The sequence below is a fragment of the Mauremys mutica genome, chromosome 21 (genome assembly GCF_020497125.1).
Source record: "Mauremys mutica isolate MM-2020 ecotype Southern chromosome 21, ASM2049712v1, whole genome shotgun sequence".
Classification (NCBI taxonomy): domain Eukaryota; kingdom Metazoa; phylum Chordata; order Testudines; family Geoemydidae; genus Mauremys; species Mauremys mutica.
The window spans coordinates 24,366,089-24,393,737 of record NC_059092.1 but is presented as its reverse complement, the minus strand read 5'-3'; the positions used below and the strand labels follow the sequence as shown (position 1 = coordinate 24,393,737).

Below are 27,649 nucleotides of genomic sequence, written 5' to 3'. Positions count from 1 at the left end.
TAGACCTCCCCCTCTGCAACTTGAGACCATTACTCCTTGTTCTGTCATCTTCTACCACTGAGAACAGTCTAGATCCATCCTCTTTGGAACCCCCATTTCAGGTAGTTGAAAGCAGCTATCAAATCCCCCCCTCACTCTTCTCTTCTGCAGGCTAAACAATCCCAGTTCCCTCAGCCTCTCCTCAGAAGTCATGTGCTCCAGCCCACTTATCATTTTTGTTGCCCTCTGCTGGACTCTTTCCAATTTTTCCACATCCTTCTTGTAGGGTGGGCCCAAAACTGGACACAGTATCCAGATGAGGCCTCACCAGTGCTGAATAGAGGGGAATGATCACATCCCTCGATCTGCTGGAAATGCCCCTACTTATACAGCCCAAAATGCCATTAGCCTTCTTGGCAACAAGGGCACACTGTTGACTCATATTCAGCTTCTCGTCCACTGTAACCCCTAGATGCTAGTACAGGAGGCGGCTGTGGCACCAGGAGTGTCTCAGGTCACCCCGCCTTCGGTGGAGAGCTAGAGAGAGCAGGCTGCCAGCTGAGCCGCTGCAGTCTGCAGAGGGGGCCTGGGGAACCGGAGCAGGGTGAGACCAGGAATTCCCTGCCCGTCTGCAGTGTAAACACCCGCCGTGGCACAGAGAGGGGGCACTGGGCATGCCGGGAGGCCACAGCTAGGCACAGAGCCTGGGGCTGCTGGGAACACGGCGGCTGTTAACCCCCAAGATGAGGCAGACCCTGGAGGGATCCCAGCAGCAAGGGATCGGGCTGCTCCACGTGGCAGGAAACCGCCTCTCCCCTTTGCTCCCTCATTTTCCATCCATCTGCTTAAAGCGTCAGACACGAGCGCGTCCCAGACCCGGGGCTGGGGGGCTGCAGGCTGGGCTGCTGCAGAGACAGCCGGGACTCCCCCAATTACCGTCCCTCGAATGACGCTCCCGTCTCAGGCCAAACACTCCCGCAGGAGATTAAAGTGACACGGGTCAAACGGTTGGCAGCTTCAGATTTGTCCTTGCTCGGAAGCGGGGTCCTGACTTCTACGCAGCGAGGCGGGAGGAGATTCAGAAGCACCTTGGCGTGTGTTAAACTCACGCCTCGGGTGCTGGGAAAGTCAAACAGTTTTGTGGGACCTACCAAAGAAAAAAGTGCCCCCCCATTAACTCACAGACATCATGTCCAGAGCTGAGCTGTGTCTAGATGACAAGTCACAGCTAGTGCGATCTTGGGAGCTGGCGCTGTCTGTCTGACCTCCCTAGGCCGTGTTCCGGCGCTGGCTCGGGGGGGCTCCCGGCTCCCCCAGTCCCAACCTCTCCCAGCAGGGGGCGCTGTGGGGAGTGGGGCAGGAGCACTGACTCCCAGCTGCTGCAGTAAGAGGCCCCGTGGCATGAGCTCACCCAGATGTGGGGCCCAATGGGGACGGGGGTCATGGGGGAGGCGGCGAGCCAGCCGAGGCCAGCGGTGCTGGGCACATGGTCGCTTTGCTTCCCTTGCAGTGAGATTAACCGGCTGGACCTGGGGCTGACGGTGGAGGTGTGGAACAAGGGGCTGATCTGGGACACCATGGTGGGGACGGTGTGGATCCCCCTGCAGACCATCCGGCAGTCCAACGAGGTAGGCACGGGGCGCTCTCCCCTGCGGGGCCCAGACAGCCGCCACTCCCCGGCCTTCCTGACTCCCTGCCCCGGTCTCTGCCCTTCGGAGCCAGCCAGGACTGGGCGTCACCCCCTGCCGGCAAGGGGAGGGTCTGGGTCTGGGGGGAGGAGGGACCAGTGTCCTGGCAGAGCCACCTGTCCCCTTCCTGTGCCAAGGCTCAGCCTCCTCCTAACCCACAGGGCACATCCCGGCAGAGCCAGGCTGGTGGGACCTGGAGACAGGTGGGGAAGGGCAGGTGTCCACCTGCTTGGGGGTGGGGAGGGTCAGCCTGGGGGATTTGGGGTTCTCTTCCAGCAGCTGGGAGGAAAGCAAGGCTGGGCGGGGGGGGAGGAGTCTCCAGGGTGCAAAGGGTTAATGTACCAAGCCCTTGTGCCGCCTCCAGCGGTCGGCGCTCTGAGGCGCCATGGGGCAGGCCGGGGGTTTAGCCCCCCTGCCCTGGTACTGCTCCTGCGGGCAGGGAGGAGCTCCATGACCTGGCACTGCCGCAAATCGTCCTCTCCTGAAGGGGCGCTATGGCTGCTAGCAGGAGGGGGAGCAGGGATCTGGGACTCAGGACTCCTGGGTTCCATTCCTGGCTCAGGAAATCGCTGCCCCCCTCTGTGCCTCAGTTTCCCCCCCCAGTAACAGACCCTCCCCCGGCACACAGAGCTGTGGGGTTTAGCCCCATGAAAGGCCCGGAGCAGGGGAGCATGGCTGGGTTATTTGCCAGGCTGGGAGACTCTAAGTGGGGCTTCGTTCCCCTGGCGTCTGCCCTGACCCCCCAGTTCTCTCCCCTAGGAGGGCCCCGGGGAATGGCTCACCCTCGACTCCCAGGTCATCATGACCGACAACAAGATCTCTGGCACCAAGGACCCCACCTTCCACCGCATCCTGCTGGACACCCGCTTCGAGTTACCGCTCGGTACGGTGCCGTCCCGGGGCCAGGGGGCGAGCGGGGCTCCTAGCCTGTGCCCCCACCCCCTCGTGTGCCCGGGGGTCTCCCGCCTTGGGGGTATTTCCCTCCTCACACCCCAGATGGGGGATTGAAAGAGAGGGGGGGCCCCAAAACTGGAAACGCAATGGGGGTTGTGGCTCAGGATTGGGGGGCACTGGCAAAGGTGTGGGGCAAGCCCAGGGCTGGGATAGCAGGGGGCTGCGGGTCGGGACTGAGGGGCATCATCACAGTCCTTTCCTGGATCCCCACCTTCACGCCATGTGCCCGACCTACCGCTGCTCCTCTCCACCCTCCTTTCCCTTCCGGTGAGGAGCCGATCAGGGTGTGGGGCACCCCAACTCCACTCCCACCCTCTGGCCCAGCCCTGCCACCCCCTTCCCTCCCTGCCCCACAGATCCACCCCCCCACCCCCCAGCACAGGCTGCCTCTCCCCACCATCCTCTGCGCAGCTGCAGGGCCATGACCCAGAGCTGGGCCCCCATGTGCAGGGCCCCAGGGGCTGCGTTGGGGGGGGGCGGGCCGCAGAGACCCCACGGGCTGCTGGCAAGGGGGCCTCTCTGCTTTCAGACATCCCCGAGGAGGAGGCCAGGTACTGGGCGAAGAAGCTGGAGCAGCTGAATGCTATGAAGGATCAGGACGATGTAAGTCAGCCCTGGGGCCTGGCACCCCCTGCTGGCCCTGATCCCCTGTGTGTGTTCGCAGCTCCCCCCGCCCCCGGCACCGCTGGGTTGTGTGCATTCAGGTGGCGCCTGGCTGGGTGAGCGTGCCAGGGCCTCACTGGCAGAGACAGGACCAGGGGGACGGGGCAGGAAATCAGAGCGTCCCGCAGGGATCTGCTCTGAGTGCCCTGGGAGTCTATCATCACCCCCTTGAAGGGCTGCGGGGCCTGCTCTGCTGGGCCATGGGGAGGGGACCGGCCTGGAGATGCCTGGCCGGGACGCCCGTGACCACCCCTCTGTTCTCTCCCCAGTACGAGTTCCAGGAGGAGCAGGACAAACCGCTCCCCGTGCCCGTCTCCCAGTGCTGTAAGTACCGATCACCTCCAGCATCAAGCCCCCCACTCCTCTGGGCCTGTGACCCTCCAGCTCCCGCAGAGCTGGGTCACAGGTGCCTCTCGGGCTGGACCCCGGGGGGGCTGGATGGTGTCTGGATGGAGCTGGGGGGGGAGGAGTTTGTTTGACCCCCCCAGGTGAGGTGGGGTGGGGGTGATCATAGGGCCTGTGTCTCCCTTGCCCCCCAACTCACAGTCCCCGCCCCGTTCCCGTGCATGGCCCACACCACCCCGATTAGCGTGGGGACGACGCCTCTAGCCCGCACCCTGCGGGGTTCCCAGCATGTCGCCCCCTCTGGGTCAGCAGCTGCAGCGTTCCTGCCAGGGGGCGACAGCTGGGGAGGGGTCTGGGCTGACGACACGCCCCAGCCTGGGAAGCAGGGACTCGGCCTGGGTCGCTGGAGACGTGCTCCCCCCTTCCCTCTCTCCTTCCCCCTGCTCTGTCTCCCTCCCCTCCTCTGCCGTGTGTTCGCTCTCCTCCGCTCCAGTCCTCTGCCTTGGCCTGGGAAGCTTTGGAGCAGGGTCGGTTCGGCTCGGCCCACGTCTGGGAGGCAGCTCGTCTGAACGGAGGGGAGCGGGCGGGACGGGGCTGAGGAAGAGCTGACAGGGGTGGGGACTCAGCACCGGCTTAGGGAGAAGGGCCCAGCCCAGAGAGGGGTCGGATCTGGCCGAGTAGCACCGAGCCTGGAGGATGCTGGGGCCGGTGACCCTGCTGAGGCGAGGAAGGAACTAAGGCATAAGGGCCGGAGCATTTGAGGTCAGGAGGTGCCCACGTGAAGGCAGAGCTGGGGCCTGGATCCTCCCCAAATCTCTTGGCCTTGCAGTGAGAGGTGGCCCCACCCACCCAGCTGGCAGCAGAGTCACTGGGTGATCCTGAACCAGTCACTCCCCCCACCCCCCGCACACACTCCATGCCTCAGTTTTCCCCTCTGCAGCATGGGCGCTCGTCACACCCACCTCAAAGGGCTGTGCACTGGGGCAAATGGGTCCGTGAGGCTAGTTCTCTCCTGCCCTAAGGCCGATGAGGCCAGGGGGGTTACCCCAGGGATGACTCTGTCCCGTTAGTTCGGAGCCAGGCGTGAGGGGCTCCCACCCCCGCTTCTGTTGACGTCCCTCAGCGTGGCCTCTGGCCTCCTGCGTTTGCTCCCTCCTGCTGCCCCAGGCTTTCTGCCCCTGCTTCGCTGTGGCACGGAGGCCGGGGAGCTGCGTTTGCTCCGGGCTAACGGGTCTTTTTGGCGCGCTCATGTTGCTGAATTTGGAGAATGACAACTGGCCGAGATTTGGCGAGGGAACAGGCTCCCCCAGGCCCCGGATGTGGAGATGGCGGCTTCAGGGCCCAGTGCCCGTCTCTCTCCTCCCGCGGGGGGGATGGGGGGCAGAAACAGGGGCTCGGGATGCCCGGAGCAGCCTCACAGTGTGACACTCCAGCCCCTCCCACCCCCCATCCGGGGTAAGAAGGAGGCGACCCAGATCCACCAGGATTTAAGAGCCACTCCCCCTCCCTATGCTCTTTCTCCCAGCCTGCCCCAAACATCTGGATCTGCCTCTCACAGACCCCCGCTCTTCCCCCCAGTCCCCTGCCCCTATGAATCCTTGCTCTCCCCACGTCCTGCTGGGTCTTGCAGCCTGCCAGGGCCTGTGCGGAACATCCCTTGTTCCGACCTCTCCGAGCCTACGGCAAAGGGGGCCTGGCCCGCAGCGCTCAGCTCGGGCTCGGGAGCTCCCCAGCGCGTGGTGGGGGCCGGGGCTGGAGCCGAACCCCGACTCCGCCCGGCGCAGCGCCGGAGTCTGAGCGTCGGGGCTGCGGGCGGAAGCTGGGGGTCTGCTTTGGGCCGGGCTGTAAAAGGGGCTTTGGTCTCCCGCCCGGGCTCTAACACCTACCCCCACAGCCGTGTCCGTCTTATTGTCTCTGCCCCTTTTCTTTATAGGCAACTGGAATTATTTTGGCTGGGGAGAGCAGCAGAGTAAGTATCCGATCTCCTTCTCACCCAGAACCCAGGGGGCTCCCCGCTTTCCTACCCGCTGGCCTCCCACCTCCCAACCAGGGGAGGCCCATTCTGCCTCTGGCCCCTCCAAGGCCCGGTGGCTAACCCAGAAGAGCCGTGCAGGGGAGCAGAGGGGGCCGGGTGGCTAGCGGGCAATGCAGGGGGGCCTGGGACTAGGCTCACCTCTGCCTTGGCCTGGCCTGGCTTTCATCTTTTCATGCAGTTGGCACGTCTCCCCCGTGCTCCTGGAGAGAGGGGCACAGGACCGGCTACGAATGCTTTTTGGGGTGGGTGGATGGACCGTCCCCGGGGCAGTGTGCAGATGGCATTGCAACCTGTGCTCAAGCCCAGCACGCCGGGCTTTCTTGGTCCATGGGGCCAGCCAGAGGGGATTGCCCAGGGACCCCCTGCCCCTCCAAGGCAGGAGAGCAGTAGGGGTAAGTCGGCATCCTGTAGACCCCTCCTCCATCTCTTCCTCCCCGCTCCCCTCCCCCCTTATGTATACTCCCATCTCCCCCCCGTCCCTCCCAGGCTGGGGTAGCGGATCTGGCTGATTCTCCAGGATAAGGACAAGGTGGAAGGTCCTTGCGGGCTGGGGGGAGGCAGCTTGGTGGGTCGATGCTCTGAAGGCCCTGGGTGCTCCCAGGCCTGGAAGATGTGGCGGCGCCGCCCCCCCGTTGTGGCAGCCTAGGCCTCCCGCTCGCGGCACCACGGCCACACTGCTGACATCTGCCCAAGCTGGGACCGACGCTCCCACTCCAGTGGAACATGCCCAGAGCTAAATCCCCCTCCTCGATTCCGCTCCCCGGCGCTTGTACTCACCCGGCAGCGCTCAGGGTCTTCGGCGGCATTTCGGCGGTGGGAGCCTTCAGTTGCTCCGCGTCTTCGGCAGCACTGAAGGGCCCCCCGCCGCTGAAATGCCGCCAAAGACCCGGACCGCCACTGGGCCAGGGCTCGTGGGGCCCCTGCAGGGCCCGGGGCCTGGGGCAAATTGCCCCACTTGCCTCCCCCAGGCAGCCCTGGCAGCCGTGAGCGGCACAGAGTTCTGCAGGACTGGGGAGCCGGCCTGGTGCCCAGCCAGCAGGGTCGAGCCTTTGCCAGGTCTGTGCACAGGGGGTGGGGGTGGAGCAGAGTGAATGGGCACACGGAGGCAGACTGCTGCTGGGGCGCACCCGAGCCACCGGCTCCTGTAGCACTGAACTTCTCTGTGCGCCCAACACGTGCCAGTGCCCCTCTCCCCACACAAAGCCGGGGCCGGATACCCAGAGCTGCTGGGCGCTGGCAGCTCCCTGCACGTCAGCATAGGCCCCTCTCTAGGCCTTGGTCCGTGTGTCTCGCAGCTGAGTCTCCAGGAGAAAGTCCCACAGAGGCAGGGGTCTTTGAAGCAGTGGCCCGGTTCTCACTGATGCCAGCCGGGCAGTAGAGGTTGGCGTTGTCCTTGCTGCTGAGACACTGTCTATCTCCTGCCTCTCCGTCATGCGGTGGCCTCTGGCCCCTTCCCGTGCGAAACGCTCACCGGTGACAACCGGCCCTTTGCAGATGACGACCCCGACAGCACCATGGACGACCGGGACAGCGATTACCGAAGCGAGACCAGTAATAGCATCCCGCCTCCGTACTACACCACATCCCAGCCCAACGCCTCGGTCCACCAGTATCCCATGAGGCACCAGCAGCAGAGCTCCCGCGACTCGTACACGGACTCCGTGCAGAGCTACGAGATGGACTACTCGGATCAGCGGCCCATCAGGTAGAGTTGGGGAAGGCCGGCGCCGGCCCTCGGACGGCCTGGGATACTGTCCTGCTGCGCCGCAGACACACGCGTGGTGGTCGGCAGCCCCAGACATCAGGTGGGAGAGGCTAGGCAGGCTATGCTGCAGCAATCAGGGAGAGAGAGATGGATGGGAAGGGGGCTGTCTCGGAGGAAGAGAAAAAGCCATGCCCTGGGGCAGATTAGCTATAGCTCTTGGCATAGGTTGGACAGAGCTGGTATGCAGTGGTGCCCACCCTAGCATTTCTGTGCCGACCCCAGCTGCCTCCTCCAGAATCTTAGCTTTCATTCAAAATTAAAATCCAGGCTCTGAGGGGAATGCCCCTGAGGCTGTGCAGGCTGCAGGCAGTTAGAACCTGCTGCCTGAGGAGAGGGGCCACCAGCTGCCTGCATTCCTCTCGCTGGGGGTTAACTCTGAAACCTAATGATGGGTTCCGGCGGTGCCGTTGTTCACTGTTCTGTGGTAGTAGAAAGAGCTATTGTGGGTGGAGTTTGGGATTGTGGGCGGAGTTTGACTAACCAGTGCTTCCTCCCCATCTAATCCCTGGCTAGTGTTAGAATACCAAAGAGTAAAACCCTAATAAACATCGGGGAGATGAAGGTTTGGGGGATCCATCCGCGTCCCAGGGACAGTCCTCTCCACTCTGGAGACACTGAGGGCAGGGGTGTTGCTGATCAGGATTTAGGTGCACAGGCAGGGCTGTGAGGAGTGGAGTAGCTGAGGATGCTGCGGAGGCGTTGCTGGAGCCGCATGGGTCAGGCCTGGAAGCGTAGCCGGGCTGTCCGCATTGGCAGCGCTGTAGGGGGAAGTTTCCGTGCCATCTGCCTTCCCTGCACCGATCTATCTGCTGCCAGCACAGCCTCACTGCTCCTGAGCATTCAGCCCCCAGACCCCGCACTCCCACCCTCAGGGAGATCCCAGATTGGGGAATCCCCTCCTAGCCCTCCCCAAAATCCTACACTCCCTGGGGCATCGGGGGGACGGCCGCAGGACCCCTGGGGCCGTGGCTCCGTTGCTGTGAGGGCGGATGCCGGGGACACAGCCCCGAGGAGAGGAGGGGGCGTGCTGCACGGCCCTGCTGGAAGCTCATTGTCTGTTGCGGTGTCGTTGGTTCCCGGGTGACCTTTGCTGACCATGTTCCTCTCCTCCCCGGCAGACGCTCCGATAGCGTCGATTCTGCCACAAACGGGCGCAGCGACGCTGAGTCCGCCTCCGAGTCGAGCAGGCGGACCAGCCGCCAGTTCTCCCTTGAGAGCAGGCGATCCCTAGACCTATCGGATAGGTGGGTCTCTACCTTGTCTCTAGCCTTGTGCCTGACGCAGAGTGCTGTGGTTGGTCCTTGCTGCCCGGGTTAGGCCGATACCAGTCCCGGCAATGGCAGCCCCATGCAGCTGCCGGAAGTACCCGCTCCCTCCCCATCCCCGGCCACTCCTGGGTATCAGATTCATCGGCCCCGGGGGGACATGACAAGGCTCCTGGGCATGGGTTCCTCGAGGTGTCCGTCGTAAAGTGCATTGCACATGTATCCCTGCTGCAGCAAGAGATGCCCCAGGGCCCCCTGCTCTGTGCTCCGGTTCTCTGAAGGGCTCTCGCTGAGGCAGGGTTCCCTGGCCATGGGGCAGGTGATGCCAGTTGGCATTGTCCTTGCTGCTGAGACAGAACCAGAACCAGTGTGGGGGTGGGAGGGAAGAAATATCTAAATGGAGCAGGACAGAGCCTGGCAGCTCCCTTCAGCTGCCTGGGATTGGACACATTCCATTCACCCGCTGGGACCTGGGAGTGTGGCTGGCTCGGTCGCCCACGCAGCCTTGGTCCTTCAGCCACCACCCCAAAGACTGGCTCGGCTGCCCCTTGCTTGGGGTCCCCAGTGCCCCATCTAACTGGCCTCCCCAGTCGTCTCCGGGGTGCGGTTTCCCGGCGCGCTCAGCGGGGTGGGAAGCCGGGCTCCGGATTTCAGCACCAACACACGACGAAGGCATGAGAGTAACGGGGGAGGGCAGTTCCTTTGTGCCGAGCGGGCCCCGCCAGGGCGATCCCCCCTAGAGCAGGGTGCAGCGCAGCTCGGGCAGGATCTCCTGCCTTCCTGCATGCCGGGTCTTCGGTATCCAGCCGGCCCCTCTCTACCCGACAGAATTCACACGCAGAGCGTTGCGAGCCCAGCTCAGCGCTGCGGCTGGCTCCCTCCCGGGTGGCCCGGGAATGATTTAAGCAGCTGCCTGGCAGGGTAGCACTAGGCCTCATGGGGTGGAAGCTGCCCAGCATGTGCAATGCATTTGAGGACACCTGCCCTTGCTCGGGGAAGCCTGATCCTGAGACCTTGGTGCCTCGGGGTTGGGGCCCAGAGCCTCATATGGGAGGAGCGACTTTAAATTCTCTCTTGGGGGCTGGGGAGGGGGACGCTGGGTGCGGAGGAGCCCAGAGTCCGGAGGTTTCGCCTCCCTTCTCTGCCACAATCTGGCTGGGTCCCCTCTGTGATGAGTCCCAGCTGTGTGAGCTTGGATGACCTCCCCCGGCGCTCCTATCCCCAAGCCGCCCACACTCTCCCAGGCCAGGCAACCGGCCCCTCCAGCAGGGCTCGGCCAGAGGGCCCCCGTGCCAGCGTGTGCGTGCCCCCGCCCCTGCTCCCCCTCCACTGCCGGTGCCGGAGACGTGGTATCGTCCTATCCCCAGGCGTGTCCCTGTACTGTGTCTGCATGCGCTTACTGTGAGCCTCTCCGCTCGGAGGCTGTGGTGCTCGGAGAATCGCCCCTGGGTTTCTCCCTCCTTGTGTCCAGTGGTTTGGTTTGTCACAGACCCCCTTCTCCCCTAACCCCCTTCTCCCTCGGACCCCTCCACCTCCCTCCCCCGGAGCCTCCCCCGACCTGATCCCTGAGCCGTGGGCTCGGCCTGTGGGGAGAGGCCCGAGGAGCGTGTCTGGGGCTGGCTGGCGGAGGAGCAGGGCAGTGGGGAGGTGTGGGGAGAAGGAAGAGTTGGGAATGGTGGGGGGGATTTCTGGGTGTGATGGAGGAGCGAGTGACGGGGAGAAGCGGGAATGGCTGGAAAGGGCACATGGGAGCGGCATGGGGATGTGCGGGGGGGAGCTGGGGGGGACCACGGCGTGGGATACACCCGGCTGCCCGTGCAGTGCCGCTCCCAGGTGGGCACTGCGTGTCTTCGCTGCCAGGCACGTCTGCTCTGCCTGCCACCCCGGGGCTGCTGAGAGGATGGGCAAGGGGTCTCTGAGGTACCCCGGCCTAACTGGCCAACCCCTGATCGCAGGGCCCCCACCCATTCCCCATTCTCCCAGCCCAGCCGTGAGGCCCTGGATCGGGGCCAGACCAGGGGTGTGGTACTGGGCCCCTCCGGAGCCGCCTGGGGCCGAGCAGCAGGGATGGAAAGCTGTGACGTTTCCCCCACCTGCCCCCGCTGCCGGCTCACCCACGTGCTCAAGCTGCGGGCGGGTACCGGGGCACCCATCCTGGCATGCTTCCCCTCAGCTGCGCCGCCCGGCAGCAAGGCTCCGGCAGCCTGGGGAAGGGCACGCGAGCTGCCGCGGGATACAGCCGGCTGGACGGGGCAGGGGGAACCGGCTCGGACCCAAAGGCCCATGTCAAGCCTCTTCTGTCCTTCTCTCCCCTCCACCCCACGCAGCCCCACCGGGAGCAGCCGCTACGCCTCGTCCGGGGAGCTGAGCCAGGGCAGCTCCCAGCTGAGCGACGACTTCGACCCCGACAACGAGAGCCTGCGGGGCTCGGAGCTGGACGAGCGGGACGGGGACTCCTACCACTCCTGCCACAGCTCCGTCAGCTACCACGACGACTCGCCCCGCTGGGAGGAGGACTTCTACCCCGAGGAGGAGGACGAGGACTACAGCGAGAACGAGCAGGACTACCCCAAGGTGGAGGCCGAGGTGCCGCGGGACCGGGAGGCGGACAAGGCCAAGCCCCCGGAGCGCGAGCCCTACCCGCAGCCGCCGGCGAAGCAGCAAGTGCCCCTGCCGCAGGCGCAGCAGGTGCCAGCACTGAAGCAGCAGCAGGAGAGGAAGGAAGAGAAGGTGGCTTATGTCCCCCAGGAAACTCCAGAGATCCCCCAGGAAAAGCCAGCAGCGGAGGAGCCCCCAGTCCCAGAGAGAGCGCCGGAACCCCCAAAGCCAGCGGAGGGGTGAGGAGGAGGGGGGGCCGGTGGAGGGAGGAAGGGCTCCCAGGTGGGTGGTGGTTTCTCCCGTAGGGTCTCTAGGGTGCTCCCCCACCCTGGGGCCAGGCAGCAGGGCCTGGCTAGGGTGAACTGTGCAGGGACCGGTGCTGGCGAAGGGAGATGGAACGTAGAGCCCGGGGCTCGGACCGGCAGTGTGCTGTGTCCATGGGGTCAGCGCTCCTGCGTGCCCCGGCCCTGCGCTGGTCCTGGGCGGCCATGATGGGTGTGAGCCATAGCTGGCAGTAACAACTCACGGTGTGTATGTCACGCTAGCGACCCATGGGCCCGGCACGCTAGCGACCCATGGGCCCGGCACGCTAGTGACCCATGGGGAGCTCACACTAGTGACTTGTGGGCCCGGCACGCTAGTGACCCATGGGGAGCTCACGCTAGCGACCTGTGGGCCCAGCACACTAGTGACCACACGGGAGCTCACGCCTGGGGAGCTCACGCTAGTGACCCATGGGGAGCTCACGCTAGTGACCCATGGGGAGCTCACGCTAGTGACCCATGGGCCCGGCACGCTAGCGACCCATGGGGAGCTCACGCTAGCGACCCGTGGGCCCAGCATGCTAGCGACCCGTGGGGAGCTCACGCTAGCGACCCATGGGCCCAGCATGCTAGCGACCCGTGGGGAGCTCACGCTAGCGACCCGTGGGCCCAGCATGCTAGCGACCCGTGGGGAGCTCACGCTAGCGACCCGTGGGCCCGGCACACTAGCGACCCGTGGGGCCCGGCACGCTAGCGACCCATGGGGAGCTCACGCTAGTGATCCCTGGGGAGCTCACGCTAGCGACCCATGGGCCCAGCATGCTAGAGACCCATGGGGAGCTCACGCTAGCGACCCGTGGGGCCCGGCACACTAGCGACCCGTGGGGCCCGGCACACTAGCGACCCGTGGGGCCCGGCACACTAGCGACCCATGGGGAGCTCACGCTAGTGATCCCTGGGGAGCTCACGCTAGCGACCCATGGGCCCAGCATGCTAGAGACCCATGGGGAGCTCACGCTAGCGACCCGTGGGGCCCGGCACACTAGCGACCCGTGGGGCCCGGCACACTAGCGACCCGTGGGGCCCGGCACACTAGCGACCCGTGGGGAGCTCACGCTAACAATCTGTGGGCCCAGCACACTAGCGACCCGTGGGGAGCTCACGCTAGCGACCCGTGGGCCCGGCACGCTAGCGACCCATGGGCCCGGCACGCTAGCGACCCGTGGGGAGCTCATGCTAGCGACCCGTGGGGCCTGGCATGCTAGTGGGGACATGAGCGCCATAGACATTGTTGCCCACTGCTACACGAGCCCCGGGAGGAGCCTGTGGCTGCCATGAATGTGCCCTGTGCCCGGCTGGTTGCTGGGTGCCCCACTGCTGCTCGGCGACTGGGCCGTAGGCGTGGTGGGGGGGTCCCTGGGCTGACGTTCTGAACGTCCTGCTCTCATTGGTGCCCGTGGAGCCTTTCCCTTCATGCCAGCGGCAGCTGGAGCAAGCCCCAGCACCTGGTCCCCAGAAGCCCGAGGGAGCTGTGGTGCCTCGATCCCAAGCTGGGCACCCCGACCTTCTCCCAGCAGGGGCACACGACACAGGCCCAGCCCTGCTGCCTGCCCCGGGAGTGCTGCCCCACCCCCTTGTGACAGTGCGGTTCTGGCGGGACCCAACTGAGAGTGCCAATTCAGGACCGATTGCTCAAACAGGGCAGTCACAGCCCTAGGCTGGGGTTTTTCCACCTCTAAGGCAAACCAAACCAAACCAGCCAGACAAAGAGGACTTCGGTCTCACCCCACTGGCTAACCACAAGTCACACAAGCAATTTCCTTAGACACTCCAGTCTCCCAGTATCACCACCAGTGCACTCGTCCTGGGGATGAATGGTTATGAAAACCAACACCCCAATAAAAGGAAAAGGTTCTCTCGATCCCAAAGGACCAAGCCCCAGACCCAGGTCAATATACACATCAGATCTTACCCACAAATCACGCTGTTGCCAATCCTTTAGAATCTAAAATCTAAAAGTTTATTCATAAAGGGAAAAGGTAGAGATGAGAGCTAGAATTGGTTAAATGGAATCAATTACATACAGTGATGGCAAAGTTCTCAGTTCAGGCTTGCAGCAGCGATGGCATAAATTGCAGGTTCTAATCAAATCTCTGGAGAACATCCCCCGCTGGGATGGGTCGGTCAGTCCTTTGTGCAGAGCTTCAGTTTGTGGCCAAGTCCCTCCAGAGGTATGAAGCAGGATTGAAGACAAAATGGAGATGAGGCATTAGCCTTATATAGGCTTTTCCAGGTGTAAGAATCTCTTTGTCCTCACTGTGGAAAATTACAGCAAAATGGAGTCTGCAGTCACATGGACAAGTCTCTGCATACTTTGCTGAGTCACAAGGCGTGTCTGCCTTCTCTCCATGGGTCAATTGTGTAGCTGATGGTCCTTAATGGGCCATCAAGCCAGCTAGGCAGGGCTAACACCAGCTTGTCTGGGATATTTCCCAGAAGCAGAGCATAATACAAAATACAGACAGTACAGAGCCAATACTTATAACTTCAACTACAAAATGATACACAGACATACAGACAGCATAATCATAACCAGCAACCCAGAACCTGGTCTTAGACACCTTATATGACCCCCTTTACTTAAGATTTGGTGCCACTACAGGACCTTGGTTGCAACCCATGTTCTGTATGGTCCCCATTTATATCAATAACGTCACACCCCTCCTGCCAGCGCCCAGGGGAAAGGCTTGGGAGGAAAAGCCTGGTGCAGAGTCCCGGGGGCTGCCCCTGGGTCCGCACTGCACCTTGGCACGCTACCAGCGAGCTGCAAGCAGTGACCGGCCTGCCAGGCTGTCCCTGGTCCACAGGTCTGGTGCTCTCAGACAGTCCTGGGAGGACCCCTTCAGCGGGTCAGCCCCCTCAGGGTCCCACACCCAGCGGGGTCAGCCCCTCGGCTTCACTGCTCCTGGGACCGAACCGCCAAGCCTTCAGCCCCCCGGGTCACGCCGTGAGCTCCCCTCAGCGAGTCCGCCTGGCTTGCACCCCCAAAGGGAGCAGTGCACCCCAACTTCCTGCCCCTGTAACAGCCGGAGGGTTTGTCAGACATCTGGAACACAGCGTAGAACGTCCTTAGTTACCACAGAGAATGGAAAGTTACAGCAAAGTCCATCGGGCTGGGGTCAGTCCAGACCCTCTGAGCCCTTCTCGCTGCTTCCAGCAGCCCACACTTACCTACCCCACCTGGCCCCTCCCCAGTCCTCTGTCCCCCAGCTGCTCACACCTGGCTGGCTTCCTAAGGAGGCTGGGCCAGCCTGGGTCATTTGTTGCTAGGCGCCAAGAGCCCAGGCATTGTCTTCTGGGACTGTCCATGGCCCCCAGGCATCCAGGCACTGGTCACGCCTGTATCTCTGGGTCTCTGCAAAGAGCAAACAACCCTTCCCTCTCCCGCCAGTCAACATGCACCCCCTCGGGGAAACTGAGGCACACACAGTATTCAAACAAAACAATATGAAAAATTCACACAAGCAGAAGAGGCAGCTTAGGCTCAACAGTGGCACCTACCTGTGCGCTTGCAGCCGGCGGTGCTGGGAGGGGAGCGCTGACCCCGACGCCAGGGCTTGGCTGTATTCTCTTTAAGTGTCATCATGGGATCTTTAACCCCCATCAGAGTCAGGTGGAAAGACGCTAGGTGTCTCCTTTCATTTAAGGCACAAATGTTCCTCACATCCCCCTGGTCTGGCCGTTCCTGAGGCAGCAGGGAGGCGCTGATGGGCCGGCCGGCATTTCCACAGGGCGGGGTAAAGCTCCCTTCTTGGTAGGAATGGAAAGGGTCCAATTTGCCCCCATATGAAGGTCCCTCCCAAATGTTAACGGGGGCCCAGCCCCTCTGGAAAATCAGGCCCCTTGTGTTCAGGTTCCCAACTCCGGATGGAGGAACGAACTTTCCGACAATTTTTGGCTTCTTCAATTTTTTTTAAACCTTTCAAAGTTTTCACTTTAAACCACTCGCCCTTTCCGAAGAGCCCACAGCAGCTGCTTTGCTGGCTGCATGAGTTCAGCCTTCCTGCCGCACTGGGGTTTCCAACCAATGTAGGATTGAATTCACTGGCCTGGAGTCACGTAAACCTGGTGTGGCTCTGGTGTTCACTGTATCAGAGCCACGGGGGCTCTGGAGGGGCATCAGTCTATTACCTGGGTATTGTATTAAAGCAGGAAGAAAACTTCCTGGAGGGCGTTTATCTTTCCAGGCTGCAGATATAAAAGCCCATCCATCCCCTCCCGAGTTGCAGAGATGAAGAAATTTGATGGTTGCATCCCTAGAATGATGTGAATAATTCACAGATGTTGGTCTCTGCTTTTAATATTGAAGAGATCTACTTTTCTATGGTTGGGTGAGCAGAATCGCTCCAAAATGGAGAGGACGCAGCCACAGACTTCTTTCTTGGGTTTCTTACTTTGTTTAAATTGTAGACTGAAGCTCTCATTTAAAAGAGCACACAGTGAGCTTTGGAATTATTAAAAATTAAGAAGGGATGGGGAATCTCAGATGATTCTCATAAAGCTGGCCTCAAGCAACATGCTTGTAAAGTGTGTGTTCTGCACTCAGCGGCTCCCGCCAGTGTGGGGGTTGGGGTCAACATAGAAGATAACAACCTACTACTGCTACTTACCCCTGACGGTTACTTCTCCAGCTCAAGTGGTAGCAGTCTGTGTTTGCAGCGATGGTTGCAAACGCCAACCCTCCTGAGGCATTGCTCACTTACTTGACTGGATGAAATGACTCGAGATAAGGGATGGCATTTGGGCAGAAGTCTTGGACAGCCCTTTCCTGGAGGAATTGGAGCTTAATTTTCAGTGCAGTTCTGCACCTGCTGGGTCTCCTGGGACCAGAAGCAGAAGTCCCTCAGTACTGTGCCTCCAGCTCTGTCCTGTCTGAGTCCCAGCCCATGCAGAAGCTGCGAGAACTGTGATATTGGGAGGGAGACGTCCAGCCTGGCTTGGCAGCTCCTAGGGGCTTGGATAGCGCAGAAGCCAAGTGACCTTTCAGAGGAGCAGTCGTGGTGGTTGCGTGCTTGCCTGAACTTGAGCCTCCAAACTTTCAGAGCGCTCCTATCGCTGCTTTCGTGCCAATGCCCCAGGGCAGGGCTCACAAAACAAGCATGAGGCTGGGAGTCAGGACTCCTGGGTTCTGTTCCCAGCTTTGCCGCCAAGTCACTTCCCTTCCCTTCCCTTTGCATCTGGCTTTTTTTTCTGGTACTGGCTTAATTTTGGATCATGTCCGATTCTGGATACCACAGCCCGTTAAATTCCACTCCCGTTCTCCCGTACCAGCCCAGAGGGAGGTGAGCAACCTCTGCCTCTCAGCCTTCCCCTAGACTGTGTGTCAGCAGCGCCAGGCCCCGGGGGGCAAAGCCAAAAATGGGTAGACACGGGCATTTGGCCTTTGCGGAGATGTTTAGCTAATTCCAGGCGTGCTGAAGATCCCATCGCTGGTGAGCTGGAAATAAATCGTTCATGCAACATTGGCCAAACAGCTGAAACAAAAAGCAAGACGGACACACGCACACACACACACACACACACAGACATACACACAGAGAGCAAGACACACACATACACACAGACCCATCTGGAGCCAGATGCCTTCATCAAACACTCTGGCTCTGTAGGAAAACTGCAGACATGGGTGTCCGTGCACGTTGGCTGGGGGCCATCCCCCGGGCTGGGTCTGACCCCCCCCCGCCCGCCGTCCCTGAGTGAGGCCCCAGTAAATGCCTGACCTGTCTGTCCAGTTACAGAGAGCGGGAGGACGTGGAAGTCCAGGACGCCAAGTCCTGAGCCAAGGCCAACTGGCTAAAAGCATTCAACAAGGTTTGCATGCAGCTGCAAGAGGTGAGTGCGCCCCCTTCCCCCCCCCCTCCCCCCCGGCAGCCGGCAGGGGGCAGGGACCGGTCCAAAGAGGACTTAGACAAGGCAGACTGACGACTTTCCCCAGCCATTGCAGCCCTGGGTTGGAATCGGACGGGGGATGACTCCCGGGGTGGTGGGGAGGGGGTTAGCAAAGGCATGGCCTGGTACAGCCCTGGCTCACTGGGCCTGGTGGGTCCCAGCCGAGGGTGAAAGCCCCCCAGCTTTCCCCATTTGCCCTTGCCAGAGATCATGGGCTCAGGGCCTCCTTGCTATCAGCCGGGCAGCACTGACCAAGCCACTCTCCATGGAAAGGAGCAGGAGGTTTCTCCATCTAACTAGAACCTGCAGAGCACGTATCAGGGCGGCTAGTGCACGGCCTGGAGTGCTGGAGACTGCTGGGCAAGGTGGGGGGCAGGGGAGCTGGGGGAAATCCGGAGAGGGGGCTTTGGGCAGAGCCGAGCGAGCCTGCCTGCACCACCGCATGCACCTGCCCAGCCCTTTGGGCTCTGACGAGCTGCGTGTTCCCTGTGAAGTCAGCGGCACTTCAGGCTACGTCTACACAGCACAAGGTGGGCATGGGCCAGCCGCCCTGAACTGGCCTGAATCCGGGGGGCTCGGCTACGTGACGACAGCCCCGCACAGGCTAGCGGGCCCAGTATGGACCCGGAGTCCGCACTGGGCCTGGGTTACCAAGCTGAAGCCCCAGCGGTGCGGCTGCCGGCTGCGCTGACCGGGTTCAGGCGAGCTCGGGTGCTGTGTAGACGTTCCCCTCGCCCCCGAGCAGGGCTTCTTCCCCAGGAGACGGGTGGAGTGCGGAGCGCTGCAGCAGGCGACCCGGCAGAGCTCAGTCCCGGCTGTGTCTGGTTCATGTACACGTTGATCTGTCCTCGTGGCTCCCTCCCCCACCCCCACCCCCGTCGCTTTTATTGAGTTGACCATTTTTTGTTCTGTTTTTAGACTCCATCCTCCATCTTTTCTTTTTCTTTTGGTTCCGGATTCGCCCCCCTGGGGCGTCGATTCCCTCCCCCACTGCTTCTCTTTTCAGTTGTTCACCACCCTGGCCCTTGTGGCCGCGTCTCCCCTCCCCGTGGGGCAGGGCGGTGGCCCGCATGCAGGTAAGCATGTTCACTTGAACCCGGACCCGCGCTGTGTGTGCCCATCCTGCTGTGTGGGGGTATGCGTGCGTGTGCGCATGCGTGCATGTGTATGCACATGTGTGTGTGCGCATGCATGTGTGTGTGCGGGTGCGGGGAGGACGGGGTGCCACACTGAGGGGCCGTCACTGGTGTTTGCTCCTGTTCTCCCCCAGGCTCTGCTGCGCCCCCAGATTTTTTCCCAGACTTGGCAAGGGAAAAATCAATTGGGAAAGCAAAGTCCTCCATGGATGTCTGGTCTCTACCCCCATCCCAGATATACTCAGCCTCCCATATACTCTGCCGGTCCAACATCTTCCAAAAGAGTTCTGGACAGAACAGACCAGGCAAACTTTTCTGCTCAATTCGTTGGCTTCCGGATTCCCCCAGCACATGGCCTCTGTAGTTTCTGTGCTACCAGCAGTGGGTTAATCACCTTTGTCAAACTGCTCAGCAACAGAGCTCCTTGCTAGAATCTGCATGGCCAGAGGGCTGGGCGGTTTGTTTCTCCTGCTCATCTAGTTGAATTTAGCTCTTGGTTAAATGCAGCTGTTATTTTGCTCATTCATCTCCGGACTCTCTAATATATTTTATTCCCTGTCCCTCGACCCACATGAGCCCCCCTGTGTCTGCTGCGCTGTGTATTGTTGTTCAACGCTCCCTGTGTGTCTCCAAGCACTTGTTCTTCAGCACAGGGAAGCCCCAGTAAATCTGCTGCTTGTGGCTCGCCCCAGCTAGTTGCCTGCCCTGGTTCACCTGCATGTCCGGGAGGCAGCGCTGACTCTGTCTGTCTGTCCCACAGGCCCGGGGAGAAGGATCTGGCGAGGCGAAGTCGCTGTGGTTTAAAGGCGGGTGAGTAACCGGGCAAACCTGAAATCTCTTCCGGCCCCAGGGCATCTGCGAAACCTGAGCCCCTGGCGTTGGGGGCTGGGGTGGGGGACACCTTGGATACGTGGGCCTTACGGAGTGGCCCTGTGGGGCGGGGAGCACTATGGAACGAGATCCATCTCCCCAGCCCACGACAGCCACAGAGGGTCCGTTTTTCAGAGTTGGGCCTTTTCCGTAGGCCGCTCCAGTGGGCACAGGTCAGTTACTGCAACGGGAGGGTGGTGCAGATCGGCCAGGCCCCAGCAGCACCCGAGCCAGCAAACTGCTCCACGTCTCCACTGGAACGAATCGGGCAGAAAAAGCCGAGGAAGAAGAGAAAAGAGCAAGTGTGTCCGGCTGTCACCGACCCCTGTGCTGCCGGTTGCAGCAGGCCCCCACCCCCTTTCTGCGCTCTAAGTGCCCAGGACGTGCCAAGCCTCGATGCATGTGATGCCCTTTGCTCTCTGGACATGCTGCGTTTGGTCCCCTTCCTGGGCGGCGTGTCACAGTCCCGTCTTCCAAACCCCTCGGGAAGGGCCCTGCATGTCCGACTTCCCAGGGGGAGAGGAGGCTAGGGGCTGGCTGGCTGAGATGAAGCAGTAGTGACGTCTCTGCCCAGCCATCCCTTGAGAGGCAGGGAGATGTATCAGCCACACTTCCCCCATGGCGGATACAGTGGGACCTGCTTCCAGGGAGCTCTGCTCTCCTGGATCTGTGTGGAGAGACCCAGAATTAAAGAGTTCGAGAAGCCCCCACCTGCCATGTCACGCGGCTCAGCTGTGACGAATGACAAGAGCGTTCTGTACCGAGGCTGCTGACCATGGGCAGGCCTGGGGTTCTCCCTGGCTCCCGTCCCAAGGCGGTGGCACTGGGTCTCCAGAACTCCTGGCCTGGGCTACGTAGCTATTGGAGCGGGTCAGAAAACCAACAGGTTTTTCCCTGAGAGATTTCAAGTTTCTAACTGAGGTTTCAGACCCAAACAAGCCTTTTCATTTCCCCTTCCAGCCATTCCCTTGCCATGGCAAACTGTCCAGCGACCCCGCAAAACGCCGGGGTGAGGCAAAATGCACGTTGCGTCGCAGCGTGAAATGCCTTGTCTGGCTCTAAACTAAAAACCCCAAACAAAGCAGCCCTGTCAGGCCAAAGAACCGCTTTTCGGAGTGTCGCTTAGGGACAGACATGCCCATTCTGACGTTTAGGGCGGGAAAGATCCAAGGTTTCATCCGAATTAACACTTAAACGTTTCACTTGCAACAAACCTGGGAGGTTTTTAGTGGGAAAACTTTCTGCACAAACTAGTTACAGCAGCTGTAGCAGCAAAGGAGATTGTACCCTACGGAGCCGAGGGGGCTGCCGGGCACCTCGCTTCCTTGTTCGCTTCTGTGAACAGTGGGGGCAAATTGCTGCCCCTGACTGAGAAACCCCAAAGCCAGCCCCAGGGCGCAGCATTTCCCGTTGAAACCAGCATGGGAGCAAAGTTCCGGGACCCACCGTTGACAAAAGGCTGAAATTTACTGAAATTCACATTTTTGTTCTTCCGGATAAACCCCCTTTCTCAGGGCGAGTCCCTCCCCGTTCGCAGTGGAGTGAGCGAACCCCGAGCGAGGCCCTTGGAGGGATCATCCCTGCCCCCGGCCAGGGTTTGTGGTCTCTCTGCCCAGCCCCACTTCCCACCCCCGGCTCTTTCGCTGCTGCTGTGCTGAGCAGTGGTCTCGGGGGCCCCGGGGGTCTCTCCCTGACTGTGCGGCTGCAGGGTCTCTGTGACGGGGAGGGGGACATGCGCAGGAGCGGCTGGTGATTCCTCGTGCACCGTTTCAGACCCTGCTCCGTTCCCCCCTGTCTGTGTCTCTCGGGGACAGGATGGATCTGGAGAGCCTGGGCAGGAATGGGCACAACAGATGGGCTGAATGTGGGGGCAGCTGGGTGGGACCCGGTGCTGTGAGTTACAGGAAATCCGTCGGGCTGATCGGGCCGTCCCTTCTGGCCTTCAGCTCTGTGGCTCGAAGGGGGTTTGGGGCAGGGGGTGGGCCCACCGCTACATTGACCCATCCGCTGTCCCCCCTGCAGGGCAGGGACGCGGGTAGGGCAGGGGCACACAGGAGCCACGGAGCATCTCCGCTGGCATGCAGCCCGGGGACACCTGCCGGGCGCGGGGCAGAGCACAGGCCCCTCTGTGCGTGGGTGTCTCGGTCGGTCCCCTCTGACTCTTGTCTCTCTTCCAGGCCTGGCGGCGGTCTGATCATTATTGACAGCATGCCCGACATACGCAAGAGAAAGCCAATCCCCCTAGTTAGCGATTTGGTGAGGCTCCTCCTGGCTTGTCTCCTCCTGACACCGCTGGCTTCCCTGGCTTGTCTGTTCTGCCCCCGCTGGAGTGTGCCGCGGAGCTGCCCTGAGCCGGGTTAACCAAAGGGCTGGTGGGGCTGCCCCTCGGGGGAGGGGGCCTCTCTTAGCATCAGCAGCGGCCTCCCCACTCGCCCATCAGTGGCCCCCTCCTCCTTGAATCCGGCTCAGGCGCTCTCCGCCCCGCTTGCCTGGCTGGCTCCGTGTAACATGGCTGTGTTTCTGTTCTCTTTCCTGTGGTGCTGGCTGGCTGGCGGGGTGCTACCGCAGGGGAGCGGCGGTCAAGTTTCTGCGTTGCATTGACAGCATGCCTGATATTAAGCCTGGACGCAAATCCCTCCCACTAGTCAGCGATCTGGTGAGCTCGTGGTCTTCCGAGTTAAAGAGAGAGCCCCCTTTGCATCACCTGCCCGGCCCTTCCCTCCCTCGCCCGGCCCAAGCCCTCCACCGAGCCCAGCAAGCGCCCCCCGAGAGGCTTCTGGAGCACAGGGCAGGGAGGGGCACAGGACTGGGGTGTGGCGGGCAGGCCTGGTCCTTGGAGCAGGAGTCAGGGCAGGTGGTGAGCGGGGGAGTCGGTAGCCAGGAGTCAGAGCTGCGGTCAGACCTGGAGCCGAGGGTCAGGACTGGGTCACCGAGGGTGAGGCAAGGCATGAGCAGGGCTGGGTTCAAGGCTGGTACAGGAGCAATTGCAGCCACTGAACTGCTGCTGGGCTTGAGCCGGTCTGCTGCCTCTTTCCCCCGCCAGGCAGCCGATCCAGAGAACCACCCTGGCTGGGCTGCCCGCGGATCGGCTCCGCTGCAGGCCCTGATTCCTGGCAGGGTGGGTGTGCGAGCACTGGAGCCATGTCTCCCAGCAGGCGTCACTCCCTGGCCGCATGGATAGCACAGGCCCCGCCAAGCACGGAACGAGCGTGCGAAAACCTAGCAGCAGCCCCGCGGCCGGACTGCTCGCCCGGCCCCCTCCCCAATGCTGACCCACTGGAGCCCTTCGTAGGCGTGCTAAGATGAGCGAAACCCAGGCCCCGGCGAAGCCCGGGGGAGCTCGGTCACTGACTTCGGTGACTCCATTCAGACATTAGCCTCTGCGCGGCAGCTGGGCCTGCAGATAGGGGCATCCAGCAGAGCGAAGGCCTCCTCGGACGCGTCTGGGAGACTCTGCCCTCCAGTCGCCGTCTGAGTGAGTGTGTACGAATTGCTGGGGGAGACCCAAGACATGGAGAAGGCTGGAGAAATCCTGACAGTCTCAAACATCAGCGGAGAGAAAGCCAGGAAGTGCAGTGACTTGGTGAGGAGCTGGGGCTGAGTGGAGGGTTGGATCAGGCGTCCCAGCCTGGGCCCGCCTCTGTTCTTTGTTCACCCTGCGTTATGGCTCACTGAGGTTTTTACAACCAGGCCGGACAAACCCCTTTCGGGCTGGTCTTGGTTCACATGGTCCTGCCTCGGCGCAGGGGTGACCTCTTCCAGCCCGACATTTCTGGGACTCCCCTCTTGGGAGTGTCACTTGCTGCCCTTGAAGGAAGTTGGCCGTTAGCTCCGCAGAGCTGGCTGTGGGGGTCTGCTCTCCAGCCCCTCGGGCTCCTAGGGAAGAGCCAGCCTGCCGGGAGAGTGCGGAGGAGGTCACTGTCCCAAAGGGTGCTGTCTCTTTAACAGGTTCTGGGGCCTTGTCCAATACGGGGCATCAGTCCGAGTCCTTCTGTGACAACATTTGGTTTCTAGTTTTGTTCCCAGATCCCTTCACAAGGGCAGTGGAAATCTTCCCAGCAGCATCCAATGCATTCCCGTAATTCCCAGCACACAGACGGCACCACCCAGCCCATTCCCGTAATTCCCAGCACATAGACGGCACCACCCAGCGCATTCCCCTAATTCACAGCAGATAGACGGCAGCATCCAGCGCATTCCCGTAATTCACAGCACATAGACGGCACCATCAAGCACTGTCATAAATAGTTAGTTAAGGGTTAAGTTTCCACCTGTAAAGGGTTAACACATAGTACCTGGTGAACACCTGACCTGAGGACCAATCAGGGAAGAGAATTTAAAATTCCTAGGAGGGAACTTTTTCTCTCTCTTCTGGTGTGTGCTGTTCTTAGCCGTTTGGAGTTACAAGGGTCCAGATGTTTAATCAAGTCTTCTGCAAGTTTCCATCTTTCTGAACTAATTTCCATGACCATGACAAGCACATTCTCCTAACTCACAGCACACAGACGGCACCATCCAGCACATTCCCGTAATTCCCAGCACACAGACGGCACCACCCAGCGCATTCCCGTAATTCCCAGCACACAGACGGCACCACTCAGTGCATTCCGGTAATTCCCAGCACATAGACGGTACCACCCAGCGCATTCCCCTAATTCACAGCACACAGACGGCACCATCCAGCACATTCCTGCAGGTCTCTCCATATTCTGCTGCATTCAGGACACTCTCATAATTCACAGAGTATATTCCACTTTATGGAGCACAGTCCCATAACTCAGCCTCTCCATGCCATTAGAGCAAGCCATATACACTACAATATACAATACACACACGCCCGTAAGTAACAGAATATACCCTTACAACGAGTGCATTCCTGTAAGTAACTTCTCTAACCCACACGCTCCCATAATTCACAGACTATACACTGCTACATATGCGTTGCTGTAAATCTACTGACTGGACTGTGCACTGCTGCAGCCGATGCTCCCTTGTAATCCATAGGATATAAGCCACTGCATGTGCCACCCTCCCATAATTCACAGACTATATACCGTTACGCGCACTGCTGTAATTCACAGCATATTGCAGTGGCAAGGCTCATCCAGCCCCAGTCAAGCTCCCCTCCGTGCAGACCCCACACGTAACACGCAGCCTGCTTGGTGCTATTTTCGCTGGTGACAAAGAAGGACAAAATTTGAAACTGGACCCCTTCTAGCCTTCTCACCTAGGCTCCCCTCTGCCTTCCCCTCCCCCTCTTCAATCCATTGGTTGGGGTTGTGCTCTGCACCCCGCCCCAGGGATTCTGTTGTCCTCGCGTTTCTCTCCAGCCCAGCTGCCTGGCCTTGTTCCTTTGCTGCCTTGTCCGCGTGGTGCCCGCGTGCTGCTCTCCCCTGGCCCCGGGAGCGCAAGCCGCTGCTGACGCCCCTGCGCTGAGTGTTGTGTTTGTCTCTCTGTGTTGGTGCTGGAGCGATCCTGGGTTGGGTGGCGAAGGGAAGGTGTCTGCACTGGGCTGTAGTATGTATAGGGGGATCCGGACAGCAGGGAAGATGCCCCGTGGTTGTGACTCCCGGTGACTCGCTGCACTGGGAGGCATTTTATCCACATCCACCATGGACAGCTTTATCTCTGTAGCAGCCGGGCTCCCTTGGGTGACCCCTTAAACCCCAACCCCGTAGAAAGATCCCCACCGACTCCACTGAGCTTCAGATCAGGCACTACACGCCCAGGAAGCAAGCTGGCCCTGCCCAGCGGCTGTGCCCAGATGAATACAGATGGGACCGTGCATCCTCCCTTCTCAGACAGAAGACTCTGCTGTTGCTCCAAAGCAGTGACAAAGAGCCCCCACCTACCCCCGCCAACCCCTATCACTGGCTCAGAGCCATACCTGAATCCTAAACCTGCTTCCTCTGGTCCATGCATTCGTCTTGTTGAGGGGCTGGGGGGTCCCTGCAATATCCCTGAGGTACAGAATGCAGCTAGTTCCAGCTCCTGGCTGAGAGTGAGGAACAGCAACAGAGAACTGTGCAGAAGTGGGTTAGCGTTTGGTGCCGTCTGTTTCCCCATCGACTCCCTGTGACAGGGAGGAAAGAAATGGGACTTGACTTCCCTGCGTGAAAGGGTCGATATAACTGTCTTTTGCTTTCCATCCCTCTGGCTCTGGGCTCCCTCGCAGGCTATGGTGAGTCCGGCTTTGTTTCTCACACCTGAGTTTCCTCCCTTGTCCAGTTTCTTGCAGAAAATATTCGGGGCTTTAATATAAACGGCCGGGCTCATGAGCAGCTCCCGCAGCAGAGAACTGTCGATTGGGGGCGGGGGGGAGGATCTGGAGGTTGAGTCAAGACCACCCCAAACTGTTTGACCCCTGCCCGCTCCCAGCAGCGCCCAGGACCATGTCTGAATGCGTCCCACTGGCCTGCTGAGTACTTTGGCCATTGGGCCCGGGCTGGGGCATGTCCCTAGAGACGTTCTGGAGATGCTGCGGCTTCCACCACACTGAGGAGCTGGGCATCTTGCCTTGAGACCTGTGCTTTTAAAAGCCCACCAGCTGGGGGGCGGGGCTGGCTGTGACTCCTCCCCGCTGAGACAGCTGTTTGGTTCTCTTTCGCTCCAACAGTCGCTGGTCCAGTCCAGGAAAGCCGGGATCACGTCAGCACTAGCATCAAGCACCTTAAACAATGAAGAGCTAGTAAGTGCCACCCCTCGGCATCCCTGACTCTGCTGTCGCAGGCTCCAGACACCGAGCCTGTCAGACTGCACAAGCGAAGCGGGGTCAGGGGGTGGGGGGGTGTCATCCGTGGGACGGGGCCCTGCCAAGGAGGAGACGGGTGCTGCAGGGAAGCGGCGCAGATGAGATTACTTGTTCCTGAGTCAGCGCTGAACCAGGGTGGTTACCAGGGGCTCTGTGCCGTGAGAGGTGTCATCTCTCAGAGGGGAAAAAATAACCAGCCTGCTCGTGGCTGTTAAAGCTTTCCCAGCTGGGGTACGAACTGGGCTAATCCCAAGGAAGGTCATTGCATTCTGCCCACTTGCTCTGGTGTCCTTCATGCCCATCCCGTTGCTGCGCGCTGTTAAGCAGCGGCTGCGTCCCACCCCAGAGCTGGCCGCACGTCAGTGGCAGGGGAAGGTCTGCATGCCCAGTACTGGAGGGATGGAGACCACTGTGTCTATAAGCCCCATCTCTGGGGGTCTTTCGCTGGCTGGGAGCAGCCCTGCCCCGCTCAGACAAGAGCCTGGATGGTGTGAGCGGTTTTTCCTTTCCTCTGCCCCGTCTCTTTGCTTAGAAAAACCATGTTTACAAGAAGACCCTTCAAGCCTTAATCTACCCCATCTCCTCCACGACCCCCCACAACTTCGAGGTCCCGGATGATGGAGACCATGGTCTGATGTCGAGATTGTGGCAGGCAAGCTCGGGCTATCACGGAGTCGAGGACCGCTCCAATGAACTCCACCCGCTGTGACGGAACCAAAGTGGACTTCTCGGCGTTGATGAGAAGCCCGAGCCGTCGGAAGAGGGACAGGATGTCTGTCAACTGGCCCATCACCAGCTGTTGAGACTGACCGCGAACCAGCCAGTCGTCGAGATACGGGTAGACATGTATCGAACGACGGCAGAGGGCTGCGGCAATCACCGCCATGCATTTGGTGAACACCCGCGGTGCGGTGGAGAGGCCGAACGGCAACACGGCGAACTGGTAGTGGGTGTTGTTGACCACAAACCGGAGGTAACGTCGGTGAGGAGGATAAATCGCGACATGGAAGTAGGCGTCCTTCATGTCGAGGGCGGCAAACCAGTCTCCCGGATCCAGAGAGGGAATGATGGTCCCCAAGGTAACCATGCGAAACTTGGGCTTGAGCAGGAACTTGTTCAGCTCGCGAAGGTCCAGGATAGGACGTAGCCCCCCTTTCGCTTTGGGGATGAGAAAATAGCGGGAGTAGAATCCCCTGCCCCGCCTGTCTTGAGGCACTGCCTCTATGGCACCCACGCTCAACAGAGTCTGGACCTCCTGTAAGAGGAATTGCTCGTGAGAGGGGTCCCTGAAGAGGGACAGGGAGGGTGGGTGGGAAGGCGGGGGCGAAACAAATTGAAGGTGGTATCCCGACTGGACTGTCTGAAGTACCCAGCTGTCTGTTGTTAAC

General features: G+C 60.9%; 2 protein-coding genes across 2 annotated transcripts; both read left to right on the top strand.

The window, feature by feature from the left end:
* Positions 1-1,406: 1,406 nt before the first annotated feature.
* LOC123354517 (protein unc-13 homolog A-like) lies at positions 1,407-19,415 on the top strand. Its single transcript, XM_044996636.1, has 9 exons — positions 1,407-1,607; positions 2,427-2,550; positions 3,151-3,224; positions 3,554-3,608; positions 3,917-3,919; positions 7,159-7,369; positions 11,022-11,531; positions 17,348-17,447; positions 19,401-19,415. The coding sequence occupies exons 1-8, from the start codon at positions 1,407-1,409 to the stop codon at positions 17,391-17,393; spliced, it is 1,224 nt and encodes a 407-aa protein (XP_044852571.1). The 3' UTR covers positions 17,394-17,447; positions 19,401-19,415.
* LOC123354137 (protein unc-13 homolog A-like) lies at positions 19,410-26,988 on the top strand. The gene is made up of 5 exons (XM_044995829.1): positions 19,410-19,450; positions 22,079-22,166; positions 25,686-25,691; positions 26,127-26,198; positions 26,794-26,988. The coding sequence occupies exons 2-5, from the start codon at positions 22,116-22,118 to the stop codon at positions 26,968-26,970; spliced, it is 306 nt and encodes a 101-aa protein (XP_044851764.1). The 5' UTR covers positions 19,410-19,450; positions 22,079-22,115; the 3' UTR covers positions 26,971-26,988.
* Positions 26,989-27,649: the final 661 nt, after the last annotated feature.

Bases quoted from the DNA above. Each gene is read 5' to 3' on its own strand.
- LOC123354517 (XM_044996636.1), top strand. From the start codon at position 1,407: ATGGGGACGGGGGTCATGGGGGAGGCGGCGAGCCAGCCGAGGCCAGCG. The intron at 3,225-3,553 runs GTAAGTCAGCCC...TTCTCTCCCCAG, and splicing joins CTATGAAGGATCAGGACGAT to TACGAGTTCCAGGAGGAGCA. The intron at 7,370-11,021 runs GTAGAGTTGGGG...CACCCCACGCAG, and splicing joins TCGGATCAGCGGCCCATCAG to CCCCACCGGGAGCAGCCGCT.
- LOC123354137 (XM_044995829.1), top strand. From the start codon at position 22,116: ATGCCTGATATTAAGCCTGGACGCAAATCCCTCCCACTAGTCAGCGAT. The intron at 26,199-26,793 runs GTAAGTGCCACC...CTCTTTGCTTAG, and splicing joins CCTTAAACAATGAAGAGCTA to AAAAACCATGTTTACAAGAA.